The sequence below is a fragment of the Phalacrocorax carbo genome, unplaced genomic scaffold, assembly GCF_963921805.1.
Source record: "Phalacrocorax carbo unplaced genomic scaffold, bPhaCar2.1 SCAFFOLD_263, whole genome shotgun sequence".
Classification (NCBI taxonomy): domain Eukaryota; kingdom Metazoa; phylum Chordata; class Aves; order Suliformes; family Phalacrocoracidae; genus Phalacrocorax; species Phalacrocorax carbo.
In genome coordinates, this window is record NW_026990268.1 from 1 (window position 1) to 22,945 (window position 22,945).

Here is a 22,945-nt window from a genome sequence, read left to right on the forward strand (position 1 = left end):
CCCCCAGCACCCCCAAACCCACCCCTGCACCCCAAACCCTGCCTGACACCCCTCCCCCGGCTGTGGAACCCCCCCAGCACCCCCAAACCCACCCCTGCACCCCAAACCCTGCCTGACACCCCTTCCCCAGCCCCCAGGCCCCCCATTCCCACCCCCAGCACCCCCAAACCTGCCCCAGCCCCCCCCTCATTCCCACCTCTGCACCCCCAAACCTGCCCCAGCCCCCCCCCCATTCCCAACCCTGCACCCCCCAAACCTGCCCCCAGCCCCTCCATTCCCAGTCCTGGACCCCAAACCTACCCCAGCCCCTCCTTTCCCACCCCTGCACCCCCAAACCTGCCCCAGTCCCCCCTTTCCCACCCCTGGACCCCCAACCTGCCCCCAGCCCCCCCATTCCCAACCCTGCACCCCCCCAAACCTGCCCCCAGCCCCCCCGTTCCCAACGCTGCACCCCCCCAAACCTGCCCCAGCCCCCCCTTTCCCGCCCCTGAACCCCCCAAACCTGCCCCAGCCCCCCCCATTCCCAACCCTGCCCCCCCAAACCTACCCCAGCCCCCCCTTTCCCACCCCTGAACCCCCAAACCTCCCCCAGCCCCCCCGTTCCCAACCCTGCACCCCCCCAAACCTGCCCCAGCCCCCCCGTTCCCAACCCCTGCACCCCCCCAAACCTGCCCCGGCCCCCCCCTTTCCCACCCCTGGACCCCCAACCTGCCCCAGCCCCCCCGTTCCCACCCTTGCACCCCCCCAAACCTGCCCCAGCCCCCCCATTCCCACCCTTGCACCCCCCCAAACCTGCCCCAGCCCCCCCATTCCCAACCCTGCACCCCCAAACCTGCCCCCAGCCCCCCCGTTCCCACCCTTGCACCCCCCCCAAACCTGCCCCAGCCCCCCCCATTCCCAACCCTGGACCCCCCCAAACCTGCCCCAGCCCCCCCCATTCCCACCCTTGCACCCCCCCAAACCTGCCCCAGCCCCCCCGTTCCCAACCCTGCACCCCCCCAAACCTGCCCCAGCCCCCCCCATTCCCAACCCTGGACCCCCCCAAACCTGCCCCAGCCCCCCTGTTCCCAACCCTGCACCCCCCCAAACCTGCCCCAGCCCCCCCGTTCCCACCCTTGCACCCCCCTAAACCTGCCCCAGCCCCCCCCGTTCCCACCCTTGCACCCCCCCAAACCTGCCCCAGCCCCCCCTTTCCCGCCCCTGGACCCCCAAACCTGCCCCCAGCCCCCCCGTTCCCACCCTTGCACCCCCCCAAACCTGCCCCGGCCCCCCCTTTCCCGCCCCTGGACCCCCCAGCCCCCCATTCCCCCCCCAGTTTCGGGGCGCTGCCGCGGCTGCACGGGCAGATCCTGCGGGTGAAGGACCGGGACGACGTCCCCACCGTCATGGTGGGCAACAAGGCCGACCTCCTCCCCCAGCGCCAGGTACCCCCGCGGACCCCCCGGGACGCCCCACGACCCCCCCCCGGACCTCCCGCAACCCTATGGGACCCCCCAGGAACCCCCCGGAACCTCCTGGGACCCCCCCGGAACCCCGTGAAACAGCCCTGTTTTTACACGGATCCAAAAAAGGGCAGGACAGGAAGTGCCGACCCCAACCAGGCCTCTTGGTTTGGCCCAAAACAGGAAGTCCCGCCCTCTCTGGGCACAGGGCAGGAAGTTCCGCCTCCCCGGCCTGTTTGGGTTGGCCGAGAACAGGAAGTCCCACCTTCTCTGGAAGCAGAACCGGAAGTTCTGCCTGCTTCGGCCTGCTTGGTTTCACCCAGGACAGGAAGTCCCGCCCCTGGCGGCCATCTTGGTTCCGCTCCCAGTAGGAAATCCCGCCCTCTCGGCCCAGGGTGCCCGTTTTGGTTCTGCTTCCAACAGGAAGTCCCGCCCTCCCGTCCCAGGGCGGCCATCTTGGTTCCGCTTCCAACAGGAAGTCCCGCCCCATGGCAGCCATCTTGGTTCCGCTTCTGACAGGAAAGTCCCCGCCCTCTAGGCCCAGGGCGGCCACGTTGAGCCCCTCCCCAGGCCCCCAGCCCTCCCGGCAGCCATCTTGGTCGCGCCATCCGTCCCTGCCACCCCTTGCCCCCGCGGGGGGATGAGGGAGGGAGGGAGGGGGGGAAGGTGGGGGTCGGGGGGCTCAGGCCACAGCCCCAGGCGCCCCCTGCCCCCCGCCAGGTGCTGCGGGAGGAGGCGCAGGCCTTCGCGCGCCAGAACCGCCTGCGCTACCTGGAGGCCTCCGCCAAGACCCAGCTCAACGTGGACGAGGCCTTCCACGAGCTCGTGCGGGCTGTCAGGTGGGGGGGGGGCGCTGGGGACACCCCAAAAACCCCGGGGACCCGCCCCCAGCCCCCGCTGAACCCCTTCCCTTCCCCCCCTTTGCTCTCCTGCAGGCGCTTCCGGGAGCAGGAGACCCCCCCGGCGCTGCCCCCCGCCCCCCGCCGCAAGGACCCGCCCCCGCTGCCCCTGCCCCCTCCTCTGAGCCCCCACCCCGCGGGCTTGGGGGGGGCCGAGGGGGGCGGACGTGTGTAGAGAGCCTGCGCCCCAAATCTGGGGGCAAACAACCCCCTCCCAGAGCCAAGGGAGAGGGGCAAAGACCCCCCCCCCCTTCTTGCAGACCCCCCCTCAAGTCCTAGTTTTGGGGGGGCCACTTGCCAACGCCACCCCACGGGCCGTTTTGGGGAGCCCCTTTTTGCAGACACTGGCCCCCCATAAAATGGATCCCCTCCTCACAGACCCCAGCAGATCTATCTTTGGGGGAACCCCCCCCCCAGATCCCCTCTTTGGGCATCTCCTCTTTAGATCCCCCCCAGCCCCTATCTTGGGGCCCCCTCTACAAGGGGGTCTCCAGGGCCCCCCCCTTCTTTTCTAGCCCCACCCAACCTATTTTGGGAGCTCCCTCCCCCATGGGACCCCCTAAACCCCCCAACTTGGGCTCCCAAGAGTCCCCTTCTTCCTGCCACCCCCCCCCCCCCCATTTGGGATCTATCCTATATTGGGGGGCCCCAGGACCTCCCCTCCTTCAACACCCCCCCCCCTCCACTTTGGGGTCCCAGAGCCCCCCAGCTCCCCAATTTCGGGTCCAGCCTCAGCCCCCACCCCCACCTTTTTTGTGGGGTCCCCTTTGTTTCACCCCAGATGCATGGGGGGGCTCCCCCAGGGCCCCCCAGCTTCGCTTGGACACATCCCCCCGCCCTGGGGTGGGGGGACACGCACACATGCCCCCCCCCCCAAGCGGTATCACGAGTTTTGGGGGGCCCTGGTGCCCCCCTAGTTGCTGTAAATACCACCCCCCCCCCCTTGGGGGAGGGGCACACATTAAAGTGCCTTTAATGCACACGCGTGTGCGAGAGATCATGTGTGTGCATGGGGGGGTGTGGGAGACCCTCCCCCCCAGTCGTGCGAGGGGAGCCCTGGGGGTACAAGACACCCCCCCCCCCCCCCAAATTGTGGGAGACCCCCAGGACCTGTCAGGACCCCACTTGTGCAAGACCCCCCCGAAGTCGTGTGACCCCCCCAAATCTGAGCCCCCCCCGGTCCTACAAGACCCCTCGTGTTGCCCCCCAAGACTGAGCCCCCCCCAAATCTGAGCCCCCCCAAGTTATGTGACCCCCCCAAACCTGAGCCCCCCCAATCCTACAAGACCCCTCCTGTTGCCCCCCAAGACTAAGCCCCCCAAAATCTGAGCCCCCCCCCCAAGTCATAAGACCCCCCACCCCATTCCCACAACCCCTCCCAAACCCTCCGCCGCCCCCGTGACCCCCCCCACCCCCCCCCGGAGCCCCCCCCCCCCCAAAAACGAGGAGACTCGGCAACGATAAAAAGGTCTCGGCAACACCCACGACACGGCCCGACACGATACACGTAGAAAAGGGGGGGGGGAGCACGGGGAGGGCCCCCCCCAAACACCCCCCCGCCCCCCAACACCCCCCCGCCCCCCCAACCCCCCCCCCCGCCCAAGGGGGGGGCCCATCTCGGGCCGGATTGGGCGATTTGATGGGTGGTGGGGGGGGTATCAGCGTGAGGGGGGGTGGGGAGGGGGGGCAGGAGTGGGGGGGGGCCGGGGGGGCCCCCCAATATATATAATAATAATTATAATAATAATTAAAAAAAAAACTGAAATGAAAAAAAAAATGGGGGAGGGGTGGCGATCTGCCCCCGGGGGGGGGGCAAATTGCTCGGGGGGGGGGGGAATCTGCCCCGGGGGGGGGCAAATAACCCCGGGGGGGGTAAATCCGGTCCCCGGGGGGGGCGATCTGCCCCCGGGGGGGGGTGTTAATGGGGGGGGTGGGTGGCAAATTGCCCCATGGCGGGGGGTAAAACTGCCCCGGGGGGGGGCAAATCTGCCCGGGGGGGGGATCGGACCCCCGGGGGGGGTATCTGCCGCCGCGGGGGGGGGGGATCTGCCCCCGGGGGGGGGGATCTGACCCGGGGGGGGCAAATCTGGCGATACAATATGATACATAGAGACTTTGACCCTATACACTATATACAACCCCCCCGGCCCCCCCAAAACGCCGGGGGGGGGCAGCGGGGGGACCCCAACCCCCCCCCCAATCCATCCAGATGGGGGAGGGGCGACTTGGCAATAAATAGCTCGGGGGAGGGGGTTGGGGGAGGGCTGATGGTCCTTTTTGGGCCCCCCCCACCCCTTGGCATGGGCCCCCCCGCCCTTAACACCCCCACCCCCCCCCCGAAATACTTATATACAGGACCCCCCTCCCCCGGGGGGGGACACACACACACAGAGGCTGGTCCCAATGAGGGGGGGGGCAAAAAGGGGACCCCAGGCTTCTGCGCCCCCCCCCGCCCCCCTCCCCAAATAACCCTGTTCCTTGCCTGGGGTGTGGAGTGGACCCAGCTCGGGGGGGGGGAGGGGGGGAAACGGGGGACCCAGGCATTTGGGTGCCCCCCCCCCCAAAAAAAGGGGTCCCAGGCGCCGGAGCCCCCCCCGACGGAGACCGGAGGCTACTAAATAGACATTTATACATATATATATAAATAAGGGTGCTCCGCCGGGGGGGGCGCAGGGCCCCCCTTTTTTTGGGGGGGGGTTTTGCTGGGGGGGTCCCCACTTGCCTCTGCCAGTGCCCGTTGGACCCCCCCACCTTGTGCCCCCCGCTAAAAGAGGGGTCCTGGGGACACCCCCCCACCCCCCCCTCAGGGGCTGTCACCAATTTTGGGGGTCCCTGTAAGGGAGGGGCCCCAATCCTGGGGGGGGGGCGGCCCCCAAAGAGGGGGGGCTCTGTGTTCCCAAAGGGGGGGGTCTGTGTCCCCGGAAAGGGGGTGTCCCCAGTGGGGGGTCCCTGTGGCTGGGAGGGGGGTCCCCGTCACCGGGGGTGGCCCTGTCCCTTGTGGGGGGGGGCGATGGGGGGGGCACGGGGGGGGGACACCCCTCCAACGTTGGGGCGTCCCCATTTTGGGGGTCTCCCTGTCCCCAGGGCCACGTCCTTGTCCCCATCGGGGGGTTGTCCCCAGCCTGGGGGGGGGGGTCCCCATTCCTGGGGGGTTCGGCCCCATCCTGGGTGGGGGCCCCCATCCTTGGGGGGGGGGGGTGTCCCAGGGATTGCCCCCACCCGGGGGGTGTCGCCAAGGAGGGTGTCCCATTCCGGGGGGGGTGTGTCCCCGCTCCGGGGGGGGGGTCCTGTCCCCGTCTGGGGGGTCTGTCCCCGTTTTGGGGGGGGGGTCCATCCCCACTCAGGACAATTTGGCCCCATTCCGGGGCACATGTTCCCATGCTGGGGGGGGGGGGGGGCGTCCCACCCCATGGGGGGGTCCCTGTCCCCACGGGGGGGTCCCCATCCCCACGGGGGGGGGGGGTGGTGTCACTGTCCACACAGGGGGTGTCCCCTGTCCCCATGGGGGGGGTGTGTGTGTGAAAGGGGGTGTCCCCATCCCCACAGGGGGGGGTCCCCATCCCCACAGGGGGTGTCTCTGTCCCCACGGGGGGGGTTCCCCATCCCCACAGGGGGGTCCCCAGCCCCTGCATGGGGTGTCTCTGTCCCCAGGGGGGGTTCCCCCTCCCCACAGGGGGTGTCTCTGTCCCCCACGGGGGGGGTTCCCCATCCCCACGGGGGGGGTTCCCCATCCCCACAGGGGGTGTCTCGTCCCCATCAGGGGGTCCCCGTCCCCACGGGGGGTGTCTCTGTCCCCGCGGGGGGGTCCCCATCCCATCAGGGGGTCCCCATCCCCGCAGCGGGTGTCTCTGTCCCCATCAGAGGGCCCCCATCCCCGCTTGGGGGGTAGCTCTGTCCCCACGGGGGGCTGCCTCTGTCCCCACAGGGGGGGTTCCCCGACCCCGCGGGGGGGTCCCCGTCCCCGCAGGGGGGTGTCGGAGCCCCCCGTGCCCGGGGGTCCGCGGCGGCTCAGGCGCACTTGGTCTGGGCCTGGGCCAGGAGGTCGCTGAAGGAGTCGAAGAGGCGCTCGAGCCAGGCCTGGTTGCGCATGCACTGCTGGACCACCTCCTCCTGCCCCAGGTCCTCGTCCTGCCCCTCGATGGCCGTCGTCTGCGGGGACAGGGACCCCGTCGCCGCCGCGGACGCCCCCCCGCGCCGGGGAGAGGGGGGCCGGGGGGCGGGGGGGGGCGGGGGAGGGCACCCCCGCGCGAGGGAGGGGCACCAGGAGGGGCGGGGAGGGGTCGTGGGGGCGGGGGAGGGCACCCCCCGCGCGGGGGGAGGGGCACCAGGAGGGGCGGGGAGGGGTCGTGGGGGTGGGGGAGGGCACCCCCGCGCGAGGGAGGGGCACCAGGAGGGGCGGGGAGGGGTGGGGAGGGGTCGTGGGGGTGGGGGAGGGCACCCCAGCGCGAGGGAGGGGCACCAGGAGGGTCGGGGAGGGGCGGGGAGGGGTCGTGGGGTGGGGGAGGGCACCCCCGTGCGAGGGAGGGGCACCAGAGGGGCGGGGGAGGGGTGGGGAGGGGTCGTGGGGGTGGGGGAGGGCACCCCAGCGCGAGGGAGGGGCACCAGGAGGGTCGGGGAGGGGCGGGGAGGGGTCGTGGGGGTGGGGGAGGGCACCCCCGCGCGAGGGAGGGGCACCAGGAGGGGCGGGGAGGGGTCGTGGGGGTGGGGGGAGGGCACCCCCGCGCGAGGGAGGGGCACCAGGAGGGGCGGGGAGGGGTGGGGAGGGGTCGTGGGGGTGGGGGAGGGCACCCCCGCGTGGGGGAGGGGCACCAGGAGGGGCGGGGAGGGGTCGTGGGGGCGGGGGAGGGGCACCCCCGCGCGAGGGAGGGCACCCAGGAGGGTCGGGGAGGGGTGGGGAGGGGTCGTGGGGGTGGGGGAGGGCACCCCATGCGAGGGAGGGGCACCAGGAGGGGCGGGGAGCGGTGGGGAGGGGTCGTGGGGGGTGGGGGAGGGCACCCCCGCGTGGGGGAGGGGCACCAGGAGGGTCGGGGAGGGGTGGGGAGGGGTCGTGGGGGTGGGGGAGGGCACCCCCGCGCGAGGGAGGGGCACCAGGAGGGGGCGGGGAGGGGGTGGGGAGGGGTCGTGGGGGGTGGGGGGAGGGCACCCCCGCGCGAGGGAGGGGCACCAGGAGGGTCGGGGAGGGGTGGGGAGGGGTCGTGGGGGTGGGGGGAGGGCACCCCCGCGCGAGGGAGGGGCACCAGGAGGGGCGGGGAGGGGTGGGGAGGGGTCGTGGGGGTGGGGGAGGGCACCCCCATGCGAGGGAGGGGCACCAGGAGGGGCGGGGAGCGGTGGGGAGGGGTCGTGGGGGTGGGGGAGGGCACCCCCGCGTGGGGGAGGGGCACCAGGAGGGGTGGGGAGGAGCGGGGAGGGGTCGTGGGGGCCACGGGGGGGCTATGGGGGGCCATGGGGGGGCTATGGGGGGCCATGGGGGAGCTATGGGAGGCCACGGGGGGGCTATGGGAGGCCACGGGGGGGCTATGGGAGGCCATGGGGGGGCTATGGGAGGGCACGGGGGGCTATGGGAGGGCACAGGGGGCTATGGGGGGCCATGGGGGGGCTATGGGAGGCCACGGGGGGGCTATGGGAGGCCATGGGGGGGCTATGGGAGGGCACGGGGGGCTATGGGAGGGCACAGGGGGGCTATGGGAGGCCATGGGGGGGCTATGGGAGGGCACAGGGGGCTATGGGGACCCATGGGGGGGCTATAGGAAGCCATGGGGGGCTATGGGAGGCCATGGGGGGCTATGGGAGGGCACGGGGGGCTATGGGGGGCCATGGGGGGCTATGGGAGGGCACAGGGGGCTATGGGGGCCCATGGGGGGCTATGGGAGGGCACAGGGGGCTATGGGAGGCCATGGGGGGCTATGGGAGGGCACGGGGGGGCTATGGGGGGGCCATGGGGGGGCTATAGGAAGCCATGGGGGGGCTATTGGGGGGCCATGGGGGGCTATGGGAGGGCACAGGGGGCTATGGGGGGCCCATGGGGGGGGCTATAGGAAGCCATGGGGGGGCTATGGGAGGCCATGGGGGGGCTATGGGAGAGCACAGGGGGCTATGGGAGGGCACGGGGGGGCTATGGGAGGGCACGGGGGGCTATGGGGGGCCATGGGGGGCTATGGGAGGGCACAGGGGGGGCTATGGGAGGGCACGGGGGGCTATGGGGGGCCATGGGGGGCTATGGGAGGGCACGGGGGGGCTATGGGAGGGCACGGGGGGCTATGGGGGGCCATGGGGGGCTATGGGGGGCCATGGGGGGCTATGGGAGGGCACGGGGGGCTATGGGGGGCCATGGGGGGCTATGGGAGGGCACAGGGGGCTATGGGAGCCCACGGGGGGGCCACGCTTCGGGCCATGGGAGGGGGCGCGGTGGGGACACGGCAGGGTTTGGCGACCCGGGGTCCGGGCAGTTGGGGCCCTCCGGGGGCTGTGGGTCTGGGGGGGCGCTGGGGACCCCCGGGGTGGGGGGGGGGGGGGGCGCACCTCGTCCTTGCAGCGCAGGAAGGTGTGGTACTTGTAGTGGTGCAGCGAGTGGTAGAGGGTGTAGAAGAAGGACTTTTCCACCTCCACCTTGAACTCCTGGGGGGGGGGGCACGGCTCAGCCCCCCCAAAGCCCCCCCCGGGACCCCCTGCCACCCCCGAGACCACCAGAGCTCCCTGGGACCCCTCCCAGACCTCCCTGAGCTGCTCCAGGACCCCCCAAGACCAGCCCAGATCATCTCAGGATCCTCCTGGACCCCCCCGAGACCCCTCTGGGATACCCCACCCCCACCCCTGAGACCCCCCCAGGAACCCCCCAGACACCCCAGGACCCCCCCAGACCCCTCTGAGACCCCACCCACACCCCTGAGACCCCTCTGGGGCCCCCCCAGACACGTCTGAGACCCCACCCACACATCTGAGACCCCCCCAGGAACCCCCAGACACCCGAAACCCCACCCACACCCCTGAGACCCCTCTGGGACAGCCCCAGATACCTCTGAGACCCCCACCCGCACCCCTGAGACCCCTTGGGGATACCCCAACCCCACCCCTGAAACCCCCAGGAACCTCAGGACCCCCCCAGACCCCCCTGAGACCCCACCCACACCCCTGAGACCCCTCTGGGACAGCCCCAGACACCTCTGAGACCCCCACCCACACCACTGAGACCCCTCTGGGTCCCCCACCGACACCCCTGAGACCCCCAGGAACCTCAGGACCCCCCCAGACCCCCCTGAGACCCCACCCACACCTCTGAGACATCTCTGGGACAGCCCCAGATACCTCTAAGACCCCTCTGGGTCTCCCACCCCCACCCCTGAGACCCCCAGGAACCCCCCAAACACCCCTGAGACCCACACCCACACCCCTGAGACCCTTCTGCGACCCCCCAAGATACCTCTGAGACCCTCAAGGAGTCCTAGGCCCCTCCCCCCAACACCCCTGAGACCCCCAGGAAGCCCTGGAACCCCCCAGACATCCCTGAGACCCTCCAGGACCCCCCCAGGACCCCCTGCCCCCCACCTCTGGCGCCTTCTCTTGACCTTGCTGAGGGGTTCATCATCGTAGGGACCCCCAGGACCCCCAAGGACCCTTCCAGGAGCCCCAAGACCCCCCAGGGACCCCCAAGAATCCCCATACCTGGGCCTTGCCCACCCTTCTCTTGACTTTGCTCACGGTTTTGTGCTTGTAGGGACCCCCAGGACCCCCCCCGAACCCTCCAGCACCCTCTGGGACCCTCTCAGGGCCCCCCCTTAGGATCCCACGTGACCCCCTCAGGACCCCCAGGGACCCCCAGAACCTCCCAAAACCCCCTCAGGGACCTCCCCAGGATCCTCCATGACTTGTCCAGGGCCCCCCAGAACCCCCCAGGGTCCTATCAGGGACCCCCCAGGAACCCCCAGGACCCCTCCTGGGCACCCAGGACACCCCCAAATCCTCCAGGACCCCCTGGGACCCTCCCAGGATCCCCCATGACCCCTCCAGGGCCCCCCAGAATCTCTCAGGATCCCCCCCAGCCCCCCAGGACCCCTGAGAACCCTACCAGGACCCACCCTGGGACCCCCAGAACCCCCCAGAAACCCCTCAGGATCCCCCTGGCACCCCCAGGACCCCCTAGAACACCTCAGGACCCCCATCCCTGGAGTTTACCCACACTCCTCTTGACCTTGCTGAGGGTTTTGCAGTTGTAGGCGCCCCCAGGCCCCCCCAAGAATGCTCTCAGGACTCCTCCTGGGACCCCCAGAATGCCCGCGGTAACCCCAGAACCCTCTCAGGGCCCCTCCTGAGACCTCCAGGACCCCCCAGGACCCCCTCCGGACCCCCCTGGGACCCCCAAGACCCCCGTACCTGGGGTTTGCCCACGCTCTTCTTGACTTTGCTGAGGGCTTTGTGGTTGTAGGCGCCCCCAGGACCCCCCAAGAACCCCCTCAGGACCCCCCTGAGACCCCCAGAACCCCCTCCGGACCCCCCTGGGACCCCCAGGACCCCCGTACCTGGGGTTTGCCCACGCTCCTCTTGACCTTGCTGAGGGTTTTGCGGTTGTAGGCGCCCCCAGGACCCCCCAAGAACCCCCTCAGGACCCCCCTGAGACCCCCAGAACCCCCTCCGGACCCCCCTGGGACCCCCAGGATCCCCGTACCTGGGGTTTGCCCACGCTCCTCTTGACCTTGCTGAGGGTTTTGCGGTTGTAGGTGCCCCCAGGACCCCCCAAGAACCCCCTCAGGACCCCCCTGAGACCTCCAGGACCCCCCAGAACCCCCTCCGGACCCCCGTACCTGGGGTTTGCCCACGCTCCTCTTGACCTTGCTGAGGGTTTTGCGGTTGTAGGCGCCCCCAGGACCCCCCAAGAACCCCCTCAGGACCCCCCTGAGACCTCCAGGACCCCTCAGAACCCCCTCTGGACCCCCCTGGGACCCCCAGGACCCCCGTACCTGGGGTTTGCCCACGCTCCTCTTGACCTTGCTGAGGGTTTTGCGGTTGTAGGGCTCCCCGCCGGGGCGCAGCTTCACCAGCGACTCCCCGGGCTCGGCGTGCAGCTGGGGGAAGGTGTGCAGGGCCTCCTGGGGGGGGACACGCGCGACACCCCGTCACCGTGGGCGTGGGGACGCCGGGGGGGGCCCCGTCACCCGGCGGCATGGGGACACCCCGGCACGAGGACGCTGGCGGGGTCCTGTTACCCTCAGGCACTGGGGACACCCCGGGGGACCCTGTCACCGTCACCCCCAGCCCCACAGCAGGGCCCCCCCCCGAGAACCCCCAGCCCCCCAGCAGCCTCCAAGCCCCGGAGCGACCTTCCAGCCCAACTGAAACACACTCCCAGCCCCATAGCAGCCCCCCAGCAGCCCCCCCAGCCCCCAGCAATCCCCCCAGCCCCATAGCATCCCCCAGCCCCCTAGCAGCCCCCCAGCCCCATAGCAACCCCCAGCCCCAGAGCAACCCCCAGCCCCCCAGCCCCATAGCATCCCCCTCAGCCCCCCAGCAATCCCCTCCAGCAGCCCCCCAGCAATCCCCCCAGCCTCCCAGCAGACCCCCAGCCCCCCAGCAGCCCCCCAGCCCCATAGCAGCCCCCCAGCCCCGTAGTGGCCCCCAGCAGCCCCCCCAGCCCCCTAGCAGAACCCCAGCCGCTCCCCCAGCCCCCCAGCAATCCCCCCAGCAGCCTCCCAGCAGAGTCCCCAGCCCCCCAGCAGCCCCCCAGCTGAGCTGCCAGCAGCCCCCCTGCCCCATAGCAGCCCCCCAGCCCCGTAGTGGCCCCCAGCAGCCCCCCCCAGCCCCCTAGCACAACCCCAGCCGCCCCCCCAGCCCCCCAGCAATCCCCCCAGCAGAGTCCCCAGCCCCCCAGCAGCCCCCCAGCCGAGCCGCCAGCAGCCCCCCAGCCCCATAGCAGCCCCCCAGCCCCGTAGTGGCCCCCAGCAGCTCCCCCAGCCCCGTAGCACAACCCCAGCCGCCCCCCCAGCCCCCCAGCAATCCCCCAGCAGCCCCCCAGCAATCCCCCTCAGCCTCCCAGCAGAGTCCCCAGCCCCCCAGCAGCCCCCCAGCCCCATAGCAGCCCCCCAGCCCCATAGTAGCCCCCCAACAGCCCCCCCAGCCCCACCTGCAGCGAGGGATTGAGCGTCACCCGCTTGAGGACCTTCTTCTTGTGGTCGTTGAGGATCCCATCGATCTTGCGCATGGGGGGCAGGTAGAGCTCATCTGGGGGGGGGGGGGGGAGCTGCGTTAGGGGGTGCTGGGGGTCCCGGAGGGGTCCCGGGGAGGGGTGGGGTCTCACCGTTGGTGTCCTCGAGCGCCTGGATCATGTCGGGGTCGAGGGCGGTGCTGACCAGCATCTCCACGTAGCTGCGGTACATCTCCTTCATGGCCCGCGTGTTCAGCACCCGCCCCGGCGGCGCTCGCTCTGCGGGTGCCAGCGCCCCTTTAAGGCGGGCGCCACGCCCAGAAAGCCACGCCCCGCGCCCACCCCCCCTCCCCGAGCGCCCCGCCCCGCCCAGAAGAGCGACCCAAAGGGAGTGCTGCAGAAGGAGCATGGCCCCTTTAAATGGGAGCCCCGCCCACAAAAGAAGCCCCACCCACTAGGAGAACCACGCCCCTTTTAAGTAGGGCCCCGCCTTATGAACACGGAGTGTCGCCCAAGACCCCGCCCACACCTTACTTTAACAAAACCCGTCCCCTTTAAGTAGAAGCCCCGCCCACAGCAAAGGTACCACCCACAAGATGCTCCGCCCCTTAATAGCCCCACCCACGGCACAGGCTCCACCCGTTCCACTAACGGCCACGCCCCATAAAGGCACGCTGCTGCTTTAAATGGGAGCCCCACCCACAAAAGCAGCCCCACCCCTTTTACAGCTAAGCCCCGCCCACAGGAAGAACTCCGCCCCCTCTTACCGCTAAGCCCCACCCGCAGGGAGCGTGGCCCCTTTAAGAACCCTCCCCCACACCTCAACCCCCCCCGGGACCCCCAAAAGATGACCCAGGATCCCCCTGGCACCCCCAAACCCCCCCCCAATGCCCCAGAGCCCCCCCAAATCCCCAGGGTCCCCCCATTCCCCCGTCCTGCCCCCCCAACACCCCCAAACACCCCCAGGGACCCCCAAAACCCCCCAGACCCCCCCAAGGAAGCCCCAGGGTCCCCCCATTCCCCCCTCCTGCCCCCCCAAACACCCCCAGGGACCCCCCGGACCCCCCCAAGGAAGCCCCAGGGTCCCCCCATTCCCCCCTCCTGCCCCCCCAAAACACCCCCAGGGACCCCAAAACCCCCCCAAGCCCCACCAAGGAAGCCCCAGGGTCCCCCCATTTCCCCCTCCTGCCCCCCCAAACACCCCCAGGGACCCCCAAAACCCCCCGGACCCCCCCAAACACCCCAAGGAAGCCCCAGGGTCCCCCCATTTCCCCCTCCTGCCCCCCCAAACACCCCCAGGGACCCCCAAAACCCCCCGGACCCCCCCAAACACCCCAAGGAAGCCCCAGGGTTCCCCCATTTCCCCCTCCTGCCCCCCCAAGCACCCCCAAACACCCCCAGGGACCCCCAAAACCCCCCCAAGCCCCCCTAAGGAAGCCACAGGGTCCCCCCATTCCCCCCTCCTGCCCCCCCAAACACCCCCAGGGACCCCCAAACACCCCCAGGGACCCCCAAACACCGCCAGGGACCCCCCAAGACCCCTCAAACCCCCAGGAACCCCCCCCCCCCAATATTGGGGTGTCCCCCGGGGCCCCCCCAGACTCACCGTCCTCGCTCTGGGGGTCGGGGCTCGACTCGGACTCCGATGACGTCGCCGCTTCTTTGAGCCATTTTTTCCTCTTTTTGGGGGGCGGCTCCGCTTTGACTTTGGGGGGCTTGGGTTTGGGTTTGGGGGGGCCGGGGGGGGACGCGGGGGGGGCCCGCGGCCGGCGCGGGGGCCGGGGGTTCGGGTTTTTCTGTTTTGGGGGGTTTTTCAGGTTTGGGGGGTTTCTCCGGCCTGGGGGGTTTCTCGGGTCGAGGGGGCTTTTCGGGGCGTTCGGGTTTGGGGGGTTTTTCGGGGGGCTCCGGTTTCTCCGCTTTGGGGGGGGCCGGGGCTTTGGGGCCGCTGGTTTTGGGCTGGCTCTGCCTCCTGGGGGGGGGGAAAGGGGGGTTCAGGGGGGTGGGGACCCCCCCAACCCCCCCCGGGTTATGGGGGTAATGGGGATCCCCCACCGAACCCCCCCACTGAGACCACCGGGGTATCGGGGATCCCCCCCCAGGAACACCCACGTGTCGTCCCCCCCCCCCAACTGGGGGACAATGGGGATCCCCCGAGGCCAGGGGGGCAATGGGGGCACCCCAAAATGTCCCCCAAATCCTTGGGGACAATGGGGACCCCCCCAGCCCCCCCCGAGGTCACGGGGACACCCCAAAATGTCCCCATGGGACACTGGGGACCCCCCCAGCCCCCCCCGAGGTCATGGGGACACCCCAAAATGTCCGCTGGGGACACCAGGGACCCCCCAGCCCCCCCCGAGGTCATGGGGACACCCCAAAATGTCCCCATGGGACACTGGGGACCCCCCCAGCCCCCCCTGAGGTCACGGGGACACCCCAAAATGTCACCTGGGGACACTGGGGACCCCCCCAGCCCCCCCTGAGGTCACAGGGACACCCCAAAATGTCACCTGGGGACACTGGGGACCCCCCCAGCCCCCCCCGAGGTCATGGGGACACCCCAAAATGTCCCCATGGGACACTGGGGACCCCCCCAGCCCCCCCCGAGGTCACAGGGACACCCCAAAATGTCCCCTGGGGACACTGGGGACCCCCCCAGCCCCCCCTGAGGTCACGGGGACACCCCAAAATGTCCCCATGGGACACTGGGGACCCCCCCAGCCCCCCCCCGAGGTCACAGGGACACCCCAAAATGTCCCCATGGGACACTGGGGACCCCCCCAGCCCCCCCGAGGTCACGGGGACACCCCAAAATGTCACCATGGGACACTGGGGACCCCCCCAGCCCCCCCTGAGGTCACGGGGACACCCCAAAATGTCCCCTGGGGACACCGGGGACCCCCCCAGCCCCCTCCCTGTCCTCGGTGACCCCATGACCCCAGCGACCCCCCACGCCCCCCCCCCACCAGTGTCCCCCAACATCCCCATGTCACCCCCTGTCCCCCAATATCCCCAGGGCCTGCGACGTCCCCGTGTCCCCCCCACGTCCCCGTGTCCCCCCACACCCCCCGCACCCCCATGTCCCCCTGCGCCCCCGCGCCCCCGATGTCCCCGGGTCCCCCCGTGTCCCCGTGACCCCCCGTGACCCCGATGTCCCCGTGTCTCCCCGTGACCCCATGACCCCCCGTGACCCCGTGTCCCTGTGACCCCCCGTGACCCCCCGTGACCCCGTGTCCCCGATGTCCCTGTGTCCCCCCGTGACCCTGTGACCCCCCGTGACCCCGTGTCCCCCCGTGACCCCGTGTCCCCGTGACCCCCCGTGACCCCGTGTCCCCGTGACCCCGTGACCCCCCGTGACCCCGTGTCCCCGATGTCCCTGTGTCCCCCCGTGACCCTGTGACCCCCCGTGACCCCGTGTCCCCCCGTGACCCCGTGTCCCCGTGACCCCCCGTGACCCCGTGTCCCCGTGACCCCGTGACCCCCCGTGACCCCATGTCCCCGATGTCCCTGTGTCCCCCCGTGACCCTGTGACCCCCCGTGACCCCGTGTCCCCCCGTGACCCCGTGTCCCCGTGACCCCCCGTGACCCCGTGTCCCCCCGTGACCCCGTGACCCCCCCGTGACCCCGTGTCCCCGTGACCCCCCGTGACCCCGTGACCCCCCGTGACCCCGTGTCCCCGTGACCCCCCGTGACCCCCCGTGACCCCGTGACCCCCCGTGACCCCGTGTCGCCGATGTCCCCGTGTCCCCCCGATGTCCCCGTGACCCCCCGTGACCCCCCGTGACCCCGTGACCCCCCGCGCCCCTGTGTCCCCGATGTCCCCGTGACCCCCCGTGACCCCGTGACCCCCTGTGACCCCGTGTCCCCCCGCGCCCCCCTGTCCCCGATGTCCCCGTGACCCCCCGTGACCCCCCGTGACCCCGTGACCCCCTGTGACCCTGTGTCCCCCGCGCCCCCCTGTCCCCGATGTCCCCGTGTCCCCCCGTGACCCCGTGACCCCCCGTGACCCCGTGACCCCCCGTGACCCCGTGACCCCCCGTGACCCACCTGACGGCGGCGAGGGGCCGGTGCCAGGGCTTGCGGGAACAGACCCGCACGGAGCCCCCCGTGTCCCCCCGCACCCCCGTGTCCCCGATGTCCCCGTGACCCCGTGACCCCGTGACCCCCCGTGACCCCGTGACCCCCCGTGACCCCCCGTGACCCACCTGACGGCGGCGAGGGGCCGGTGCCAGGGCTTGCGGGAACAGACCCGCACGGAGCCCCCCGTGTCCCCCCGCACCCCCGTGTCCCCGATGTCCCCGTGACCCCGTGACCCCGTGACCCCCCGTGACCCCCCGTGACCCCGTGACCCCCCGTGACCCCGTGACCCCGTGACCCCGTGACCCCCCGTGACCCCCCGTGACCCCGTGACCCCCCGCACCCCCGTGTCCCCGATGTCCCCGTGACCCCCCGTGACCCCGTGACCCCCCGTGACCCCGTGACCCCCCGTGACCCCGTGACCCCGTGACCCCCCGTGACCCCCCGTGACCCACCTGACGGCGGCGAGGGGCCGGTGCCAGGGCTTGCGGGAACAGACCCGCACATAATCCTTCTTGTTGACGTTCTCCAGGAACTTGACGTAGAGCCGCTGGTACCGGTTCTTGGCGTCCCCGAAGTACCCCAGGTACTGGGGGGGGGCACGGGGGGGGGGTCAGGGGGCACCCCAAAACCCCCAGCACCCCCCCAAATACCCCCCAGGCCCCCCTGGGACCCCTCCAAGCCCGAATACCCCCCAGAACGCTCCCCCCCTCGGCCCCCCTCCCCCCCAAATACACCCAGGAATCCCCCAGAACCCCCCCTAGGGACCCCCCAGGGAGCCCCCCCCGAACCCCCAAACCCACCAGGAAACACCCCCCCACCCCCCCCCCCCCGAGACCACAAACATCCCCAGGACCTCCCCTGCAGCCCACCAGGACCCCCAACCCCCACCCCAAATACACCCAGGAGCCCCCCCCGCCCCGAACACCCCAGGGAACCCCTGAGGGACCCCCCAGACCCCAAACCCCCCCGGGACCGCCCTGGCCCCCCCCGAGACCCCCCCAAACCCCCCTGGGACCCCCCCAGGGAACCCCCAGACCCCAAACCCCCCCGGGACCCCCCCAAACATCCCTGAGACCCCCACAGGGATCTCCCAGACCCCAAATCCCCCCAGGACCCCCCCAAACCCCCCTGGGACCCCCACAGGGACCCCCCAGACCCCAAACCCCCCCGGGACCCCCCCAAACATCCCTGGGACCCCCACAGGGAACCCCCAGACCCCAAACCCCCCCGGGACCCCCCCAAACATCCCTGAGACCCCCACAGGGACCCCCCAGACCCCAAACCCCCCCGGGACCCCCCCGTCCCCCCCCGAGACCCCCCCCCAAGGGATGCCCTTATCTCCCTGGGGGTCCCATTTGGGGGGGCTTTTCCCCTTTTGGGGGGTCCCCATTGCCAGGGGGGAGGCCCCAATTCTGGGAGGGGGTCCCCACTTCCGGGGGGGGTGTCCCTATTTCTGGGGAGGGGTCCCCCATTTTCGGGGGGGGGGTGTCCCCATTTTAGGGTGCAGCTCCCCATTGCTGCAGGGGGGTCCCCAATTTCTGGGGGGGTCCCCAGTTTTGGGGTGGGGGGGTACCAATTTGGGGGGGCCCCCACTTTGGGGGGGAGTCTCAGGACCGAGTGGCAGCCTCTCCTTCCCAAGGGGTTTTCCCCATTTTGGGGGGGGGGGTCCCCATTTTGGGGGGGGTCCCTCTGGTTTGGGGGGGTGTCCCAGGTTTTGGGGGGGTCTTGGCTTCGGGGGGTCCCTCTGGTTTGGGGGGTCCCTCTGGTCTGGGGGGGGTGTCCCAGGTTCTGGGGGGGTCCCTCTGGTTTGGGGGGTCTCTCTGGTTTGGGGGGGTCCTGCTAGTTCTGGGGGGGTCCCTCTGGTTTGGGGGGGTCCCTCTGGTTTGGGGGGTCTCTCTGGTTTGGGGGGGTCCTGCTGGTTCTGGGGGGGTCCCTCTGGTTTGGGGGGGTCCCTCTGGGTCTGGGGCGGTCCCTCTGGTTTGGGGGGGGTCCCTCTGGTTTGGGGGGGGTCTCTCTGGTTTGGGGGGGTCCCTCTGGTTTGGGGGGGGTGTTCCAGGTTCTGGGGGGGTCTCTCTGGTTTGGGGGGGTCCCTCTGGTTTGGGGGGGTCCCTCTGGTCTGGGGGGGTCCCTCTGGTTTGGGGGGTCCGTCCCAGGTTCTGGGGGGGTCCCTCTGGTCTGGGGGGGTCCCTCTGGTTTGGGGGGGTGTCCCAGGTTCGGGGGGGGTCCCTCTGGTTTGGGGGGGGTGTTCCAGGTTCTGGGGGGGTCTCTCTGGTTTGGGGGGGTCCCTCTGGTCTGGGGGGGTCCCTCTGGTTTGGGGAGGTCCCTTTGTTTTGGGGGGGTGTCCCAGGTTCTGGGGGGGTCCCTCTGGTTTGGGGGGGTGTCCCAGGTTCTGGGGGGGTCCCTCCGGTTTGGGGGGGGTGTTCCAGGTTCTGGGGGGGTCCCTCTGGTCTTGGGGGGGTGTCCCAGGTTCTGGGGGGTTCCCTCTGGTTTGGGGGGGTGTCCCAGGTTCTGGGGGGGGTCCCTCTGGTTTGGGGGGTCCCTCTGGTTTGGGGGGTCTCTCTGGTTTGGGGGGGGTGTCCCAGGTTCTGGGGGGGTCCCTCTGGTTTGGGGGGGTGTCCCAGGTTCTGGGGGGGTCCCTCTGGTTTGGGGGGTCCCTCTGGTTTGGGGGGGGTGTCCCAGGTTCTGGGGGGGTCCCTCTGGTTCTGGGGGGGTGTCCCAGGTTCTGGGGGGGTCCCTCTGGTTCTGGGGGGGTCTCTCTGGTTCTGGGGGGGGTTCCCAGGTTCTGGGGGGGTCCCTCTGGTCTGGGGGGGTGTCCCAGGTTCTGTGGGGGTCCCTCTGGTCTGGGGGGTCCCTCTGGTTTGGGGGGGTCCCTCTGGTTTGGGGGGGGGTGTCCCAGGTTCTGGGGGGGTCTCTCTGGTTTGGGGGGGGGTGTCCCAGGTTCTGGGGGGGTCCCTCTGGTTTGGGGGGGTGTCCCAGGTTCTGGGGGGGTCCCTCTGGTCTGGGGGGGTCCCTCTGGTCTGGGGGGGCCCCGCTCACGTTGCTGGTGGCGCAGAACTGCCGCTGCCCGTCCTTGATCTCGGGGGTGAACTTCTGCAGCAGCGCCTTCTGCACCCGCCAGATCGGGGGGGGCTCCCGGCCCGTCTGCAGCGCCAGCTGCCGCACGGGGGGGTCACGGGGGGGGCGGCACCCCAAAACCGGCCCCGACCCCCCCGGCCCCCCCCGTACGACCCCCCCGGGTCGCCCCAGACCTGGCGGAGAAGCTCGGCGCCCTCCTGGCACCCCCAAACCGGCCCCGACCCCCCCGGCCCCCCCCCCCGTACGACCCCCCCGGGTCGCCCCAGACCTGGCGGAGAAGCTCGGCGCCCTCCTGGCACCCCCAAACCGGCCCCGACCCCCACACCCCACTCCCACCCCGCGGCCCCCCAAAGCCGTGCTGACCCCCCCGCCCCGTGTCCCCCCCCAGCCCCCCCCAGCGCGTCCCAGTAAGCACCAGTGATGCCACTGGTCCCTCCTGACACCTTGTGGTCTCTCCCAGTGCCCCCCAGCGCTCCCAGTTCCTCTTCCTGCCCCCCCAGTGCCTCCCAGTGCCTCCTCCTGCCTCCCAGTGCCCCCCCAGTGCCCCCCGTGCTCCCAGTGTCCCCCAGTGCCCCCCCAGTGCCCCCAGTGCCCCCCAGTGCCCCCCCAGTGCCCCCAGTGCTCCCAGTGCCCCCCCAGTGCCCTCCCAGTGCCCCCCCAGTGCCCCCAGTGCTCCCAGTGCCCCCCAGTGCTCCCAGTGCCCAGTGCCACCTCCTGACTCCCAGTGCTCCCAGTGCTCCCACTCCCCCTCCCAGTGCCTCCCAGTGCCCCCAGTCCCCCTCCCAGTGCCTCCTCCTGACTCCCAGTGCTCCCAGTCCCCCTCCCCGTGCCTCCCAGTGCCCCCAGTCCCCCTCCCCGTGCCTCCCAGTGCTCCCACTCCCCCTCCCAGTGCCTCCTCCTGACTCCCAGTGCTCCCAGACCCCCTCCCAGTGCCTTCCAGTGCCCCCAGTCCCCCTCCCAGTGCCTCCTCCTGACTCCCAGTGCTCCCAGTCCCCCTCCCAGTGCCTCCCAGTGCTCCCACTCCCCCTCCCAGTGCCTCCTCCTGACTCCCAGTGCCCCTCCCAGTGCCTCCCAGTGCTCCCAGTCCCCCTCCCCGTGCCTCCCAGTGCCCCCAGTGCCCCTCCCAGTGCCTCTCCCAGTGCCTCCCAGTGCTCCCAGTCCCCCTCCCTCTGCCCCCAGTCCCCCTCCCCGTGCCTCCCAGTGCTCCCAGTGCCCCTCCCAGTGCCTCCCAGTGCTCCCAGTCCCCCTCCCAGTGCCTCCTCCTGACTCCCAGTGCTCCCAGTGCCCCTCCCTCTGCCTCCCAGTGCCCCCAGTCCCCCTCCCAGTGCCTCCCAGTGCCCCCAGTGCCCCTCCCAGTGCCTCCCAGTGCTCCCAGTCCCCCTCCCAGTGCCTCCTCCTGACTCCCAGTGCTCCCAGTCCCCCTCCCCGTGCCTCCCAGTGCCCCCAGTCCCCCTCCCAGTGCCTCCCAGTGCTCCCAGTGCCCCTCCCAGTGCCTCCCAGTGCCCCCAGTCCCCCTCCCCGTGCTCCCAGTGCCCACCTTGAGGGCCTGGATGTCCTCCACGCGGACGACGAACTCGTCCCTCTCGCGGAAGATGCCCTCGCCGCCGCTCTCGGCCTCGTCCTCGTCGGTGTCGCCGCACACGGCCGCCGTCTCCTGCTTCTTGGCCAGGTGAAGCGGCCGCGAGTCCTCGGGCTCCTCCCGCTCGGGGGACGCGGGGGCCACCGGCTCGGGGGGGGCTTTGGCCACCGGGGGGGGGGACGCCGGGGCCACCGAGGCCACCGGAGCCACCGGGGCGGGGGGTTCGGGCTGGGAGCTCTCCGAGGGCGCGGGGCTCGGTGGCTTCTCCTCCGGTGGGGGGACGTCTGGAGGGGTAACATGGGGGGGGAGGGGGTCAGGGGACAGCCCGTGGGGGGGGTGTCATCCTTGAGGGTCCCATCCCCAACGGTGTGGGGGGTCCCAGGGGGATCTGCATGTCGCAGGACGGTCCTGGGGGTCTTTACGTGCGCCAGAAGGGTCTGGGGGGGGTCTCTGTGTGCCCCAGCAGGGTCCCAGGGGAATCCAGCCCCACCCAGGAGGGTCTCTATGGGTCTCTGGGGGGTCTCTATGGGTCCCTCGGGGGTCTCTGTGTGCCCCAGGAGGGTCCCAGGGGAATCCAGCCTCCCCCAGGAGGGTCTCTATGGGTCCCTGGGGGGTCTCTGTGTGCCCCAGGAGGGTCCCAGGGGAATCCAGCCCCCCCCAGGAGGGTCTCTATGGGTCCATGGGGGTCTCTGTGTGCCCCAGGAGGGTCCCAGGAGAATCCAGCCCCCCCCAGGGGGTCTCTATGGGTTCAGCTGAGACCTCAGGGGCTCTCTATGGGTCCTGGAAGGGCTCTGTGCGTCCCAGGGGGTCCCTGTGGGTCCCAGGGACTCGCTATGGGTCCCGGAACATCTCTATGGGTTCCAGTGGCTCTCTATGGGTACTGGAAACTCTCTGTGTGTCCCAAAAGCTCCTTGTGGGTCCCAGGAGGTCCCTGCAGGTCCCAGGAACTCTATATGGGTCCCAGGCGCTCTCTGTGGGTCCCGGGAGGTCCCTGCGGGTCCCAGGAGCTCCCTGTGGGTCCTGGAAGGTCCCTGTGGGTCCCACGATCTCCCTGTGGGTCCCAGGGGCTCCCTGTGGGTCCCGGGAGGTCCCTGCGGGTCCCACGACCTCCCTATGGGTCCTGGGAGGTCCCTGCAGGTCCCCAGGCCTCCCTGTGGGTTCCACAACCTCCCTGCGGGTCCCAGGGGCTCCCTGTGGGTCCCGGGAGGTCCCTGCGGGTCCCACGACCTCCCTATGGGTCCCGGGAGGTCCCTGTGGGTCCCACGACCTCCGTGTGGGTCCCGGGAGGTCCCTGTGGGTCCCAGGGGCTCCCTGTGGGTCCCAGGAGCTCCCTGTGGGTCCCGGGAGATCCATGTGGGTCCCACGACCTCCCTGCGGGTCCCGGGAGGTCCCTGCGGGTCCCACGACCTCCCTGCGGGTCCCGGGAGGTCCCTGTGGGTCCCAGGAGGTCCCTGCAGGTCCCAGGGGCTCCCTGCGGGTCCCGGGAGGTCCCTGTGGGTCCCGGGAGGTCCCTGCGGGTCCCAGGAGCTCCCTGTGGGTCCCGGGAGGTCCCTGTGGGTCCCACGACCTCCCTATGGGTCCCCGGGGCTCCCTGTGGGTCCCAGGATGTTCCTGCGGGTCCCACGACCTCCCTGCGGGTCCCACGACCTCCCTGCAGGTCCCAGGAGCTCCCTGTGGGTCCCCGGGACTCCCTGCGGGTCCCTGGGGCTCCCTGTGGGTCCCACGACCTCCCTATGGGTCT

At 71.2% G+C, this 22,945-nt stretch overlaps 2 protein-coding genes across 2 annotated transcripts in view; one reads left to right on the forward strand and one right to left on the reverse strand.

Annotated features, from left to right (window-relative positions):
* Nucleotides 1-1,296: 1,296 nt before the first annotated feature.
* Nucleotides 1,297-3,323, forward strand: LOC135310922 (ras-related protein R-Ras-like; the record flags this gene model as incomplete). The annotated part of the gene is made up of 3 exons (XM_064440050.1): nt 1,297-1,424; nt 2,163-2,281; nt 2,378-3,323. Coding segments are annotated over 3 exons (386 nt in total), but the record flags the coding sequence as incomplete, so codon positions are not given.
* A 2,269-nt stretch (nt 3,324-5,592) lies between these two features.
* Nucleotides 5,593-22,945, reverse strand: part of PRR12 (proline rich 12) — a 34,038-nt gene continuing 16,685 nt past the window's right edge. The window contains 10 exon segments of the mRNA XM_064440049.1: nt 5,593-6,490; nt 8,861-8,956; nt 11,293-11,421; nt 12,453-12,550; nt 12,627-12,752; nt 14,080-14,246; nt 14,248-14,442; nt 17,003-17,136; nt 19,587-19,703; nt 21,163-21,488. Of these exon segments, the coding sequence (XP_064296119.1) occupies nt 6,350-6,490; nt 8,861-8,956; nt 11,293-11,421; nt 12,453-12,550; nt 12,627-12,752; nt 14,080-14,246; nt 14,248-14,442; nt 17,003-17,136; nt 19,587-19,703; nt 21,163-21,488 (1,529 nt within the window). The 3' untranslated portion in view covers nt 5,593-6,349.